The 15,155-nt window shown below is 31.9% G+C and overlaps 1 protein-coding gene across 1 annotated transcript; it reads left to right on the top strand.

Moving 5' to 3' along the window:
* The first annotated feature begins 1,311 nt into the window (after positions 1 to 1,311).
* On the top strand, positions 1,312 to 4,619 carry LOC129872873 (PWWP domain-containing protein 6). The gene is made up of 2 exons (XM_055947816.1): positions 1,312 to 1,536; positions 1,865 to 4,619. Exon 2 carries the CDS (start codon positions 1,868 to 1,870, stop codon positions 4,409 to 4,411), a length of 2,544 nt encoding a protein of 847 aa, XP_055803791.1. The 5' UTR covers positions 1,312 to 1,536; positions 1,865 to 1,867; the 3' UTR covers positions 4,412 to 4,619.
* The last annotated feature ends 10,536 nt before the right edge of the window (positions 4,620 to 15,155 follow it).

Genomic DNA, 15,155 nt, shown 5'->3' with positions numbered 1-15,155 from the left:
TTTTATTTTAAGACCAAAAAGTTGTCATTGATACTCTTCGAACAGAGCTATACAAGAAGGTTCAGAATTGATTTATTAGAAACCAAAATATTATAGATCATCAAAGTTTATAATGAGATAAATAAGACTTCCTTCATCGTAATTTTGATTATAAGTCTTAAAAAGTAAGAAGAAACACTTTTCGTATTAATGAATTTTATGGAACGTAAATTTAAATTAATAAGTCCAAACATGAATATGGTATTTATTGAAAAAAAATCGTCATTTTAATCATCAATAAAATTTATAATAACGGGTTATGGGTTAAAGGCACGATCAAAGCGGCAGGATAATATAAGAATATAAATCAATTAAAGAAAAAAGAAAAATACAAGTGAGGAGAAGGTCAAGAGCCTTCTCCCATGAAAATTCAAAGCTAAAAAGACAAACAGACTAGTATATTGCTTTATGTTTTTTTTTTTACTACTTCTAAGAACCTGTTTGGATAAATTTAAAATAAACTGTTTATACGTTGAAAACTGCTTGTTATAAGCTAAAAAAATAAGTTGGCTTAAAAAGTTGGGGTAAGTCAATTTTTTTTTTGGCTAAACAGCTTATAAACTGTAATAGATAAGCTAAGTCAAACAAATTTAATTATTTTTTGGGGCTTATTTTAAGCAGAAAATGAATTTAAGTTGATCTGTCAAATACTCAAAAAAAGTAAAAACAGCTTATAAGAAATTTATAAGCTAATTCAAACGGGCTCTAAAATATTTTTTTATAGGTCACAAAAATGGAACTTCGCTTTAATGTATTATGCAATTGCTCATGTTTTAATACTTTCCTTAAAATTGATTGGGTATAGATTAGCCCAAGACTCGAGATTGATTGATTTGTTGATCTCCCTAAAGTGTCTCGCTATAAAATGACCCCCGACGAAAGATCCCATAGACTATTTGATCACAAAATAACTTTATATTCACAAATGTAAAATTATCTCATCTCAAAAAATAACCTTTTTATTTTCTTGAGTTATAATAAGTATTTTCTCGATCTTACTTTTACCATGTATCATAATCTGATTCGTCTCTTTTTTAGACACTATTTTTATCCCAAACATGTAGAATACAAATGGATCAAAAAAACAGAGGGAAAGAGAGCGGTAAATGATAGAAGATTCAAATTTCAGGGAGATCCCAAAAGTTTACCTTCTGCATCCTTGGAAGCCTTTCATTTCCCACGTTACATCTCAACCGTCCAACTGTCAGTGAACTCTTTCTTTCATTTCAGAGTGAATTGTCCTGAATATTTCTAAAGGCATATTACATCTTAACCGTCCACCTCTGTTTTTGACTCAATAGAAACGCAAGATAAGCAAACTGTGTATTTTTGTCCAAACGCCAGCCAAAAAAACAAAAACAACAACCCCCACCCCCCGGCCACCCCCACAATATACTCTCTGCGGTTTCTACAAGCTCATCTACTCTCTCTCTCTCTCTGAACAAACGGAACAGGCACGGCGGTTTCTCCAGAAGTTTGCAAACTCCGATCGATTTGGTTTATTCCCTTTCTCTGTTTATGTTTTCCTTCTTTTTTATTGCATATCGAAGTCATCTTTTTTTGTTTTTCATTTTGGTACCTGTTATCGTTTGAGTATATATACCTTTTAATGACTAGAAAATGAAACCCCAAACCCTAGGTTTATGGAAATTGTGAATCTTTCATCGTTATCCGTTTCTTGGGGATGTTTTTATCTATGTGTCTGCGATTGTGGTTTGTTTATTTGGGGACTTTTTATGAGCTGGGTTATTTTGATTTCTCTTCTTTTTTCCAAATTTGAATCGGTATAAAACTGAAGTGATTAAGTTTTGTAATAATTTTTTAGGGTATGTCGAGTGACGAAAACACAGAGAAAAGCAAAACCCTAGCTGGGTTGTCAGCTGAAGCATTCGTCTCTGAAACCCTAATGACTGATGCTGGTGGTACTGGTCCTGGAGCTGGGTTGCCTAATGAGGAGCCTAGGGTTTCTGTTGTTAATGGAAATGTGGATATTCGTGCTACTAGCGTGCCAGAGGAGACCCCAAAAGTGGGGAACGGCGACGCTGACGGTGATGAAATTTCTCCTATGGTGGAAGTTCATGGTTCACCGGATAATGTTGGCGGCAGCGGGAGAGAGCTTTCTAGTCAAGGGGCTGAAGCAGAGCAAGTACCTGGACATTTGGTTGAGGAAATGAACGGAGAGGAGAATTTAGCAGATAATACGGATGAGGAGATGGTTGATGCTGTTGATGGAGAAACTCCAGAGGATAACTCTGGGGAAGATACAACGAGTGTAAAACATGTTTATGCAATTGGTGATTTTGTGTGGGGCAAGATTAAGAGTCATCCGTGGTGGCCAGGGCGTGTTTATGATGCTTCTGCTGCCTCAGACTTTGCTATGAAGTATAATCAAACTGGTCGATTGCTGGTGGCATATTTTGGAGATGGCTCATTTTCTTGGTGCCCCCCTTCGCAGTTGGTGCCTTTTGTCCACAACTTTGAAAAAATGTCGAAGCAAAGCACTTCTAAGAGTTTCTTATATGCTGTTGAGAAGGCCTTGGATGAAATTAGTGTGCTTGTGGAGTTTCAAATGATCTGTCAATGTGTCACTGAAGAGAGTCGTACTGGACTTAGTTGGCCATTGGCAATGAATGCTGGAATAAGAAAGGGTATTCAAGTGCCCGTAGGAGAAACTGTCAGTCTTTTACTTTCCCAGTTTGAACCTGCTGAAAGACTTAAAGGTCTAAAACATGATGCACGAACCAATTCTAATTCCAATATACTTGAGTTTGCCGTCTTGAAGAGTTGGCTATCTGCTTTTTATCGTGCTAAATGTGGACGCCCTTTGGCTTTATATTGTGAACCCCTGCAAGTTGAAGGCCTTGAGGACAAGGAGGAGGATCAAGTCATTGATGCAAATGACTTCAGCATACCCATTGAGGTTCCTATTCAGGGTCCATCAGAAGAAGAAACTCCTAATTCTGGATCTTCAAAGTTTCCTATGACTGCTTGTGACAAGATTTATCAGAAGAGGAAGCAGAAAAGTGTGGCTGAACTTATGGGAGAGAACGCCAAGCCCAAAGGTAAGAAGACAACTGAAGAAGATTCTACACCTTCGTCTGTAGAAACATCCGAGAAGAAAAGGAAAAAGTCTGGTGAGAAAGCTAAAGGTCACTCAGGCAGCTCGAAGAGTGTTGATGAAAAAATTGGTAAGAGGGTCAGCAAGAAGTCTGGTGACAGTGGCTCGGCGAGAACAAAGAAACTTAGTGTTTCAATTCCTGAGCGTGATGAACTTGGTGATCAGCGGGACATGAATGCTAGCCCTTTATCAAGGGAAAGAAAGAAGAGCAAGTATTTGTCACCTCCTTATACGAGCCCTAGGTGGAATGCAGGAAAATCAAGCTTTAAGAAAGAACTGGAAATAGAATCTCAAAAATTTTCTGATATTACCAAGATTGGTGAGCGAATGACAAAGGCTGCTCGGCTTCTTTTGTCTTCTCCTGATGCAAATGGAAATGAGGCTGTCAAGGATGACGTTGACAAGAGTTCTTGGAACGGAAAGCAGCGAAAGTCTATGACTGTTGATACCATGGATTTCAATTCATCTGTGAATGAGGTACTGTCTGAGGTTCAGTCTACTGCTCTAAACCCTCTTCTATTGAGGAATGGATCTCTTGAGAAGGCCAGAGGTTTCATTTCCACTTTCAGAAACTCGGTATATTTTGATGGATCAAACTACAAGCAGTATCACCAAGTGGAAACAGGAAAGAAGAGAAAATCCGTGGGATCAGGAAATGTAATATCCCACATTGATACTAAATCACCAGACTCCGTTCCTTCGAAGAAGAGGAAGACAAATCATGCAAAGTCAGAAGTTCCCAAACTCAAAAAAGAATCTGGTCCTTCTAGTCGGGGAAAAGAAAATGAGGATGATGGTAATGAAGCTTCATCTGTGATTCTGATGGTGACATTTTTAACTGGTTTTTCTTTGCCATCAGAGGATGAAATCATCCGAATATATAACAAGTTTGGAGAGCTGAATGAAGAGGAAACAAAAGTGCTATGTGATTCGAACTCTGTTCGAATTGTCTACAGGCGTGGTTCAGATGCTGCACAGGCCTTCAAAAAATCAGTAAGGCAAAGTCCTTTTGGTGCTGCTAATGTGAACTTTACACTCAGCTATTCCTCCTCTAAATCTGAGTGTCCACTATCCTCGCTGAAAGCTCGCAAGGGGAAGTCACAGGTACAACTAATGAAGCAGAAGCTGAAGGGGATGACATCAATATTGGAAAAATGTAAGGGTAAGATTAGTAGCGAGGAGAAATCAGAGTTGGAGAGTGAGATGAAAGGCTTGCTGGAGAAGGTAAGTGCAGTGGCTTCATCAAACCCATAGGGGATCCCTGCATACTAAGGTGTGGAGCTGGTTGCTTCAACTTGATGTGTTCTCCTTTTGTTGATAATGTTAGTATATTGTCCAGCTTATGTTGTTGATTAGAATACTGAATGCACTTGTATTAGGTTCATGTATGAAGTAGGAGCATAGGATGCTAGCTCTGTACAATTGATTTGCTCAAGTTACTATAAAGTTGCATTTACTTTGATCAGTATGGTGTTAGAGTTGCGAGGTGCTGCTGCTTTTGGATTACCTGAATCTGCCTGCAGCTCTATGCCTCCCAATCCCCCCCTAAAACCAAAACTAAATGAAAAGTAAAAATCCTCTCACCTTTGGCATTTATGACATTCCAGTCAAGGTATATTTGCCAAAAGATCCTCAACTGCACTTGGAGATAGTAGCTTATATTGCTTGTTCATTGCAGGGATAGAAGTAGCTTGTACTTCTGGTTGATTTTCAGGGTATCACTTTTTTTTCTACTCCTATGTCATTTGCTGAGTCTACTATTTGCACATTCTGTGAGTTTATTTATATTGAAAATGGCTTGTTGATTGGTGCAAGGCACGGTTTTGACTGCAGAATTTATCTCTTAACCAACGGCAGGGTGCGCACTTTCTACTTTTTTCTTGTGAATGATCAATTACCTTGGAAAGGTTTGAGGTGCCAATGCATGTATGTCAATAGTCGCATATGTGCTAGCCAAGAACAATCTCAATGTTCTGCAAACCAAAATATCAAGCACATATATATACCGTGGAAAGTTTGGCATAAGTATAATGAATGAGTACATCAATTATAGTTAGTCATTTTACAGGGCCTTGTGGAGCCGGGACATACATTCACAAGTTTGCATAAAACTGGCTCGTAATCTTTGCCAAACAGTGATTGGAGCTATAAGGCGGCTAAACAACTTATGTAGCTCTTGATTGTTTCCATTAAACAAGCTCTGTGACATTTTAGAAAGATTATTTCAGGTATATAGTCCAATTCACAATTGAACTATTAATGAGTAAAAAAAAATTGTTCCAATATAACCCAAAATGTCATATGTAAGTTGCTAATTTTGCTCTAAAGAACTTGGAAATCAATTTATATAGTTGAGAGGATTTGGGTAAAGAAAGCGAATTGTAGAGGGAGCATGAGGATTTGCAGCGAGTGAATTCTGGTAAGCTGCAAACATGTTTGAAGAATATTATTATTTCCGTTATTTGAACCTTTAAGGCTCGTTTGGTACGAAGGATAATGGATAATCAATCTTAGGATTAATTTTAGGATGAGTTTATTTCATGTTTGATTGGGATAAACTTGTGGAATAATTTATTTTTTTATTTTTATCTTACATTTGAAGGTGGGATAACAATCCTTAGATAACTAATTTCGGAATAATTAATTTTCTGATAACTTATTCCTCAGCCAAATGAACCCTTAGTTCCAGAACTAAAATTGCTGTTGTAATATATATTATTTCCATCTCGAATTAACCACGTTATTTTCCAAAAGAATAGTATTTATTTATTCACTATTGTTTTCAATTTATTTATTCACTATTGTTTACAATGGAGCAAGGAGGGTTCAGTAGGACCAAAATGATTAGAACGCTTAATATTCAATTTCATGGCATTTACTATTTCGGATTGATTTTGACCGCTTAATTATTGGGTTATCCTTTCTTTATCTCAAGAAGAAACTTGAATAAACATGAAAACTTAAAGAAAAAAAGAATGATCTGGAAAATAAAAAAACAAACTTTATCCTGATAAAAACACAATTTGTTATTAGGATTCTCTTGTCCCTCCGTGCTTTGATAAAAAAACAATTTTAGCACTAATAATGTAAGAGGGCCACACGTCTTCTATAATATTATTAATCAAAATTTATTATTATATTGATTGATTGGGTAGGTGCAATCCATAGCCAATAGATTTACAAATTTTAGTTATTGATTCCAAATTCTGTAGATATAAATTTGAAAAATAGTGTAATTTATATAAATATCATAGGATTAAAGAGCTAATTATTGTTACGATTTTAGGCCTTGTTGTAGAATTTGGTGAAAAAATAGGTCCACGGGCCCTTTCTTCCCCTTTTGCCACATTTTAGAGTAGTTCTTTTACGAACTTATTTGCAGTTTCTCATTCTAGTAGTAGTTATTTCTTTCTAGTAGTTTGCAGTTTCTCATTCCAGTGATGTTAGGAAGTCATGTCTTTTCTAAGGGTAGTTATCTTATAAGTATTGTATTTAAACTCTATGTTTATCCCATGAAATCTAAGTAAAAAGTTAGTTTTTGATTTTTGAGTACATTATCTCAAGAGATTGCAGATTCTCTTTTAACGAATCAACACCATAGATCGTAGGAAGAAAAACATCAGATTTTATGTTGCAGCGTCCCATAACGGGGGACCGTAACATAAACATAATCATGTTGTGCAACTATTCCATCCCCCACCCTTGGCCCAATCAATTCATAAGTTGATGTTAACAAGCAAAGTGGGGAATCATTAAGCAAATATGGAGTGCTTGCTGAACACAAAGGAAGGAGGAAAAGTTACAACATAGACAAATTTTAAAACCTTAAAGAGGAGAAAAGACTTTGTTTCATTTAAAATAGAGCCTAGAGGTACTTATAACTAGTAGTATTTAAGAACAAAGACAAAGGCAGGTTTAACTATAAAAAGGCAAAATTATACATATGATATCAGTAGATAGCTTTATTATAGCCTAATTTATTCTAATATAATCTTATGATTAAGTTAATCAAAAGAAGCTACCTAAACAAGATATAAAGAACAAGGTAAACAAAATAGCACTGTGATAAAGAAAAAAGACATAAAATAAACTGTACAATTCACAAACACGAGAAACAAATTGGTGGTTTTTTACAGTTCGCCAAAACATTCTAATTCGAATAATACTGATCATACTATATTGCTCTTTTTCCCTTTCACTGTTCATGATTCTCCCATATATAGTACTCCATTTCTTAACAATGCTGTAGACAATCAGAGATGCAGCGCACGTTCGAGCTCTGAGAATAAAGTTATATTCCATAAACTGAACCTTTTTAATCTCGCAGATTTCAAACACCGGATACTTGAAGGGAAAAAAAAAGTTACCCAGTATTACCTTGAGAAGGGATTCCAGTGTATGAAACTCTGCCAAAACCCAAATGACCAACTTGTTCATACAAATCTAACCAAAATTGTTCTACATCAAACTTAGCATTAATATTGTTTTTGTCTTCTTCCCCAATTACAATTCCCAGTGATTTCTTTCCATTTCCTGTAACAACTTCTTCATCTTTAACTGATCTTGTTGAAATTCTTCCATCTATACTGTCCAATTCATACGTCACACAGTCACGGTAACTGTAACTCTTCTCCATTTCCTCCTCCTTCTTCTGATGAATCTTCTTCTTTTTCTTCTTTTTTTCCGATTTTTTAATTTTCCCCAAATATTTTCTCCCCATCATCCACGGGATCCTGAAAAACGCCAGTGCAAAAATGTCAATCACAGCGCAGGGGCAGCAGCATAAGGCTACGCAATCGGCTACAACTCCAGCTGTACATGACTTGCACGATTTCCCCGTGCACTCGATTGGGTCGACGTCGCCGTCGTCGACAACGTGGCGGTGGTTCTTCGCGGCGGTTATTGAGCAGTTTCTTGAAGGAGTACTACTTATCTCGTTGCTAGTACTCTTGTTACGTGCAACTGCTACTGGAGATTCAGGGTAACTATCCATGCTTCCTTTTATTTTCTTTGATGAAAATTACTAATATCAAATGTGGATCAACAATGACTTAAAAAAATTAAATGTATAGAGATATAAAAGATTTGTAAAAATGAAGTAGATACACATATATTTTTGTTTATATATGGATACACACATAGAATAATATTTGTAAAGAAATTAAAAAAGAGTGAAGGGAGGATGAGCTTAAGGGAATTTGGTATGGTGTGACTTTGAGAGCGTATTTGACTCTTTTAAAGGTTCTAATAAATAGTGCTCCCTCGTTTTTTTAACTCTTTTTGAAATATAAGGACTTAGACTATCAGTGGAACCAATATTTTCACGATATTTAAAATATGAAAATAAATATTATATAAAATATTAAAGGAATTTCAATATTTATTATATTATACATAAAAATAATTTTAATTATGTATAAAATTATAAAATTTTGCCAAAGATTTGGACATGATTTTAAAACACGTTGATTTGAAATTGAAATATTGTTTAAATATCTAATTTGAATTTCTTAAATTATATATTTTTCTGATAAATATAAAAGACCCATAATTTGTGAAAATATAAAACTATCAAATCTCTCATAACACTTATATACTCTTATCAAATGAGCAAATCGTAGTTCATAAAAAATATTCATGTTTTTTCTTATAAATAAATATTTATGATTATATTTTATCACCAACTTTTAAATATTTTTTTAATAAATATATATTTGTGGTTATATTTTATCACCAACTTTTAAACACACAAAAAATTATAAAAAATTATCTCTTAACAATAATAGTAACTAGTTAATTTCAAATCAAAACATGAGTTAATTTCAAATCAAATCATGAAATTGAGATCCAAGTCCTATTGGTTTTATGCTTTGATCAATGTAAATAACTTTTTGTATATGGTCATGTTATCAAAAAATATTGTAATAAATTATGATACTCGTTATAATAATTAAAAGATGACCTGTTGATGATGTAAAAGAGTGATACTGACACATACATTACTACCTAAAACTTAACTTTTAAAATTTTGCTTAAAATATTCAGAATTTAGTTTTGACGTAATATTTGCTTTCTTTCCTAACAACTATTTTACTGACCCTTTCCATCATCTCTAATATCTTTATAATTTATATTTTAATTATAGTCTTTGCTTCCAAATATCTTTAACTTTATATAATATTTCAGATCAAAATAACTTTTCGAACATTAATATATTGATATTTTTTTATTATCACCAAAATATACTAATATTTAAGTTGAATTAATATAAAAATTACGTATCGAATCAAATGTAGTACATAAAATAGAAGTACTGAAAACAAATAATGCTAGCAATACTTTTAGCAATACAATTATTTATTTTTCATGATTCCAAAGGGTAGATAAAAGTATCTACAACGGACAAGGACAAAAAAAATCCCTAAAAAAGAAATATAGGGAAAAAGCATACTGCTCACTTTGACTGCCTGAGAACTCAGTTGATAGTCATATTCTGTATGGATCGTGGTGAAAAATTCATCTCACCATTACATATTTAACCACTTTGTGCAATATGTGACAACCCCCCCTCACCCCAAAATAAAAATAAAAAAATCCCTCATTACTTTTTTTTCTCTTTTTTCTAGAGTGCAATGAGGAGAAAACAAATGGAATATCTTAAAAGTAATTGAAGATTTGGCCTTAAAAAAGGTGCTACTTAGTTAATTCAGGGTACTTGGGATTTGTTTGTTTTTGGAATGACCATTCACCGAGTAAATACTTATTCGCATTGGATGCTGTTTAATTATTTTAATTTTAGTTAACTACTCCCTCTATTTTTGACATAAATTGACCATTTTTTTTTCACTTTTATCCTTTTTAATATTTTCAATCTAGTCTTGAAAATATAAATAATTCAAAATAAAATCATAAATATGAATAATTATCATCGAAAAAATTTAAATGATGGACAAAATAAAAGAAATTTTCAACAACTCTCTTGAACTTTTGAACAATTTACTTATTTTAAATATTGAAAAAAAAACAATAGTTAAATTAATATGGAATAGAGGGAGTATTAAATAAGATAAGATTACAGTTTTTTAGTTTCCACCTAATTTTCTGGTATTCGTATTATTTGGGGTTTAAATTCTTACATTAAAGAACCTATTTCTAGGACAACACTCTCGAATTCAATACCTCAGGTTAAGGATAGAGGGGTTTCAACCATTTCACTACAACTACAACTTATGTTGGTAAGGTAAACAAACTTGTATACGAAAAAATACATGTAAACAAGTTGTTGGTGGGGGTTAAAGAAAAGTTGGCACAAGAATGAAACCAGAGCTTAGAAAGGGAATGTAAGAGAAGTGACAATATAGACAAAGACCCTTCAAGCAGAATACAAGTTGGTGAAACTTCTTCATCTGTTACTGGAATTGTCGTAAATTCCATTCCCCTTTCATTTCATGTCTTTCGATCCAACATAATCGTTTTTTTTTTCTCCTTTGACAGAACTTTGATCTCTTCTTCTCTTCATTGAATTGTCAGTGGACAATACCTACTAGTACTATCACTACTCCCATCACCCATCACCTCCCTTATTTCTCAAATGTTACTATCAATGATGATGTTCAGCTAACGCGACACTCGCCTATTTACTATCTTTTCACCAATATAAATATCGAGTATTTTTATCCATAGAATTTATTAGGTGGAATTGTAAAAAAAAACAACTAAGTGTTTAACGTTTACTAGGGATGTGCATACTTAGGTAATAAAAATCAAATTACATATATTTTGATAAATTTATAAAGTTTTATTAACTAGTATACTAATGGTATTTATTTATTCAATAATTTTGATTTATTTATATTAATTTTTTTATTGAATTTTATGTATAAATTATTAATTTTAAATTTATAAATTTCAAATTATGGTTCCGTCTCTAATTTTACTACTAATATCTCTGTTATACAACTCCATCTCTGTGTGCTTACCACAGTAATTTTAGATCGAGGAATAGCATCTTTATTTTCTTTCTATATCGTACATAGGTCAGCGTTGAGTAAAAATGTTTCCTCTTCATTTCAAAACAAGTACTCCCAATGAAGTTTAATTTATATATTTGTATAATGGATGCCTTAATTAGTAGGAGTAATTAATTAGGTCAAGATCCGCATCTAATAATGACCGTAAATTAAATAGTGTGATCACGAGGTGAGATCAGTGAATAGACATAATTAAAACACAAGAATTCTACTTCCAATGTGAATTAGTGTAGAGATTCCACATGTGATGTTTCCCAGATACGACTAATTTTTAAAAAAAATATATTCCTAATATTCAACATGGATCCTAAAGTCCATAAATTTCTTAAGTCATATATATGTATACAATAATATTTTCAGTATATATTCGCACCCAATATTTACAAATATACTATAACTCGATAATTTAATAAAGTAAAAATATATTGTTAGTCAATCAAGATTAAGTGCTAAATCTACCTGCAAACACATGTCTTGCATCGTTGACGTGGTGTAAATAGCAGGTGCAAGTAAGTGTTTGTCCAGTATTTTTTAAGTGGAAGCAAAAAATGTCAAGTGATTGTTTTCTATCTATTTTAGTTGTGGTAGATGGAGTTACTCAACATATATATATTCCATAAAATTAATCAAAATACACATAAATTGATCTAATCGGACACTAGAGTATAAAGTATAATTTTCTCTATTTTTAAATAATTGAATTGTTGAAATATGACACATATTTTAAGAAAAAGAAAAGATATAAATTAGTCATGTTTTTTTTCATTTTTGTCCTTTCCAAATTTCTAAACATTAGTAATGATCATGCTAACTCTCTATATTCATTTATTTCTATTACAAAATTCAAAAAAATACCCTTGGAATTCCTAAACATATTACTCCCTCCGGAGACGTTTAGCATTTTCGGAAGTAAAATTTTTGGTACTAACAATCTTAAAGATCTTTAAAATGGGAAGATAATAGTACAAAATATTATGGTCAATGAAAAGTTAAATCACATTAATGTAAGAAATTTCCAAGAAAATCAAGTCCTTGAAAATTTTATTAATGAAGGCTAAAATTGGAAAAATATTTCAACATCTATCTTGAACAATGAACAATTAAATTATTTTTTCCTCCGCCCAACAATACTTGTCCGCTATTGACTTTGCACAATTTTTAAGAAATTATAAATTGAAGAATTATTTTATCATATCATCCTTTGAATATATTCCTTCCGTCAATCTTTACTTGGCTCCTGTTGACTTGACAGAGGGATTAAGGAGTAGTAAATAATAAGAAAAACTTTACCAAATTATCCCTATATAATAGAAGTCATCTAAATAATTAAGATCAATTAAATCTAACTAAAAAATTTGTGCCAACTATAAGAACTCCTTGAAGTTTCCACCCCATTCTTTTAAAAAAGATTTTAAAGTGGCGCATGGATTCAGAAGGAGCATACTCCATTTATATTGAAGTGGAGGGACATGAAGGGACGTGTATTTGATCATCTACTAGACTTTGAAAGTTTAAATTTGACTTATAATTTTAAAGTATTGAAATATCTGATGTAGTATTAAATAAGGGTAAAATGGGTAGAAACAAGTAAATTATTCATTGATTTTAGAAAGTGGACAAGAATTGTTGGACATTCCAAAATAGTATAAGGGTCAAGTAAAGATGGATGGAGGGAATAGTAAATACAATGTCTTGAAATGTAATAGAAAAATGACTATTAATTAATGACAAAAGGTAAATTAGAAACTAAATGTAAATTATCTTTTGATTTCATAAATTAGATAAATATTATTAGATATTTATTTTTAGTATAGTAGATAAAATAAGATGAAGAGACGGAATATTTTGGAATGGAGGGAGTATTAAGATGGACAGTAGTCTGTAGCAATTAATTTTGCAAGTCCAATTAAGAATTTGATTCGGAATAAAGATAAAACGAATATTGATGAAATCAAGATCATTAAAGTTACTAGGAACTTTAGATTAACTTTCACGTGAACTTGCTATTATTAGCTGCAAAAAAGTTACACACTCATCAAATGTAGTATTAAAAACAAATCACAAATGTTAAGGGTTAACTTACATTTCATATTTTTCAAAAGCTATTGTACTAAAGATAGAATTTTTTGTCCAAGCATGAAAGATATTAATTAAAGAAGAATACTCTTTTGTCTTTTGATGATGTAATTGGTTTACTTACGTAGTAAAAAAATAGATGGGGTTTATGAACGGTCAGGTGCTTTTCAAAATCAGAATTTTTTTTAAAAATATACAAAAAAAGGCTACAAGTCAATACGATAATAAGTTGATGGATTGCACGATATTTGTTGCAAATACTTGATAGTTGCAAAATAATAATCTTTTATAAAGCTAAAATGTATGGTCATTTGTGGATATATGATGGCCAACTTATATTAAAACGAGCAAGGAAATTAAAACAGCTATCACACCTTACGATCCCCAAGAATTTCCTTATTTATAATTCTTTTTGTTTAATAATAAAAGTTAAGTTCCATTACAAATCAAATTTCATCTGGGTGAGAAAAAAGAAAGAGAATTATAAAGAAAATAATATTTTTAGGTATCAAATTAAATAATTTAATCTTATTAATTAAGATATGTATCATCCCATTTGTCTAAATACTCTACGCACGGTGTATAATTCAGGTTACACATTTTTGATAAAGTGCCCTAAAGTTTAAGATATGAAGTAAGAGTTTTGAATCTTATGTTTTAAAATAAGCGCTAGATATTTTTGTGCGATTATAAATTATCTCAATAAAATAAAATGAGAATATTAAATTTAAATTATTTTTAAACATAAAAAATGTGACATTTCTTTTTGAAGCATTGTAAAAAAAATAAAAAGATATCACATAAGTTGGAGACTCGGAGATATACTTTTTCCGGTCCATTCATACAACTGGACACTCTACATTAGATTCATTTTCCTCCCACTAGCATCATATAAATTTTTGGGAAAAACTACACAAAATAGATCAATTGTGAAACTATTTATCCAAATTGGACCAAACTCAAACTATTTACCCTTAATAGACTCATGGCCTAAACTATTTACTCTTTTACCCCACTTTCTCCCTTTTAATTTAGTGCATGACGTCATGCTGACGTCAGCATCACTGCTCCTCTTTGATACCATTAAAGTATATTATATTCTGATGGTATCTAGCAATTTCTTCTTGATACCATCAGAGTATAATTTACTCCGATGGTATCAAGCAGTTTCGCTAAAGCACTGTCTCTTCCTTCTTGATAACATCGGAGTATATATATACTCTCATGGTATCAAACGTGTATTTATGCTAGTGTCCCTTCCCTTGTTCCTCTTTGATACCACATAGTATATTATACTTTGATAGTATCAACCAATTTATCAAGCAGTTTTTGCTAGATACCATCAGAGTATCTTGATACCATTAAAGTATATTATATACTCTAATGGTATCAAATGCGCGAGATAGTTAAAAACAAGAGGTATGAAAGTAATGGGATATCCAATAATAAATAGTTTCTCTTTTTGGGATATAACAATAATTTTTCTAAATTTTTTCCATATTTATGAAAAACCCACACACATGAATGCAATGACAAAACCATGGTCCATGCATATGAATAATAAGAAAGAAAACAAACAAGAATTTAATTTGGAAAAATTTAATATCATTAACACTTGGTGGAAGCAATGAAAATATATCAATAATGGCAATACAAGATGAATAATTAGTACATTCTTAAATATTGTTACCCACTAATATAAGGGGTTATGATGCATCCACTATCAAATTATCTATATTGTTTAATTTTAGAAAAAGCAAAATATTGATTTGTAAATAAATTATTTTAACATATAAATAAATTTTAAAGTATAAATATAGAATCTAAGTTAAAGTTACTAAATTTTATCAAATTCGTAAGTAAAATTACATTCGATCCTCATAAAAATATCA

The sequence above is a fragment of the Solanum dulcamara genome, chromosome 11 (assembly GCF_947179165.1).
Source record: "Solanum dulcamara chromosome 11, daSolDulc1.2, whole genome shotgun sequence".
In the NCBI taxonomy this organism is placed as follows: domain Eukaryota; kingdom Viridiplantae; phylum Streptophyta; class Magnoliopsida; order Solanales; family Solanaceae; genus Solanum; species Solanum dulcamara.
This window is presented reverse-complemented; position numbering and strand designations above follow the sequence as displayed.

What these genes read in the sequence shown, in the direction of transcription:
- LOC129872873 (XM_055947816.1), top strand. Translation starts at nt 1,868, where the DNA reads ATGTCGAGTGACGAAAACACAGAGAAAAGCAAAACCCTAGCTGGGTTG.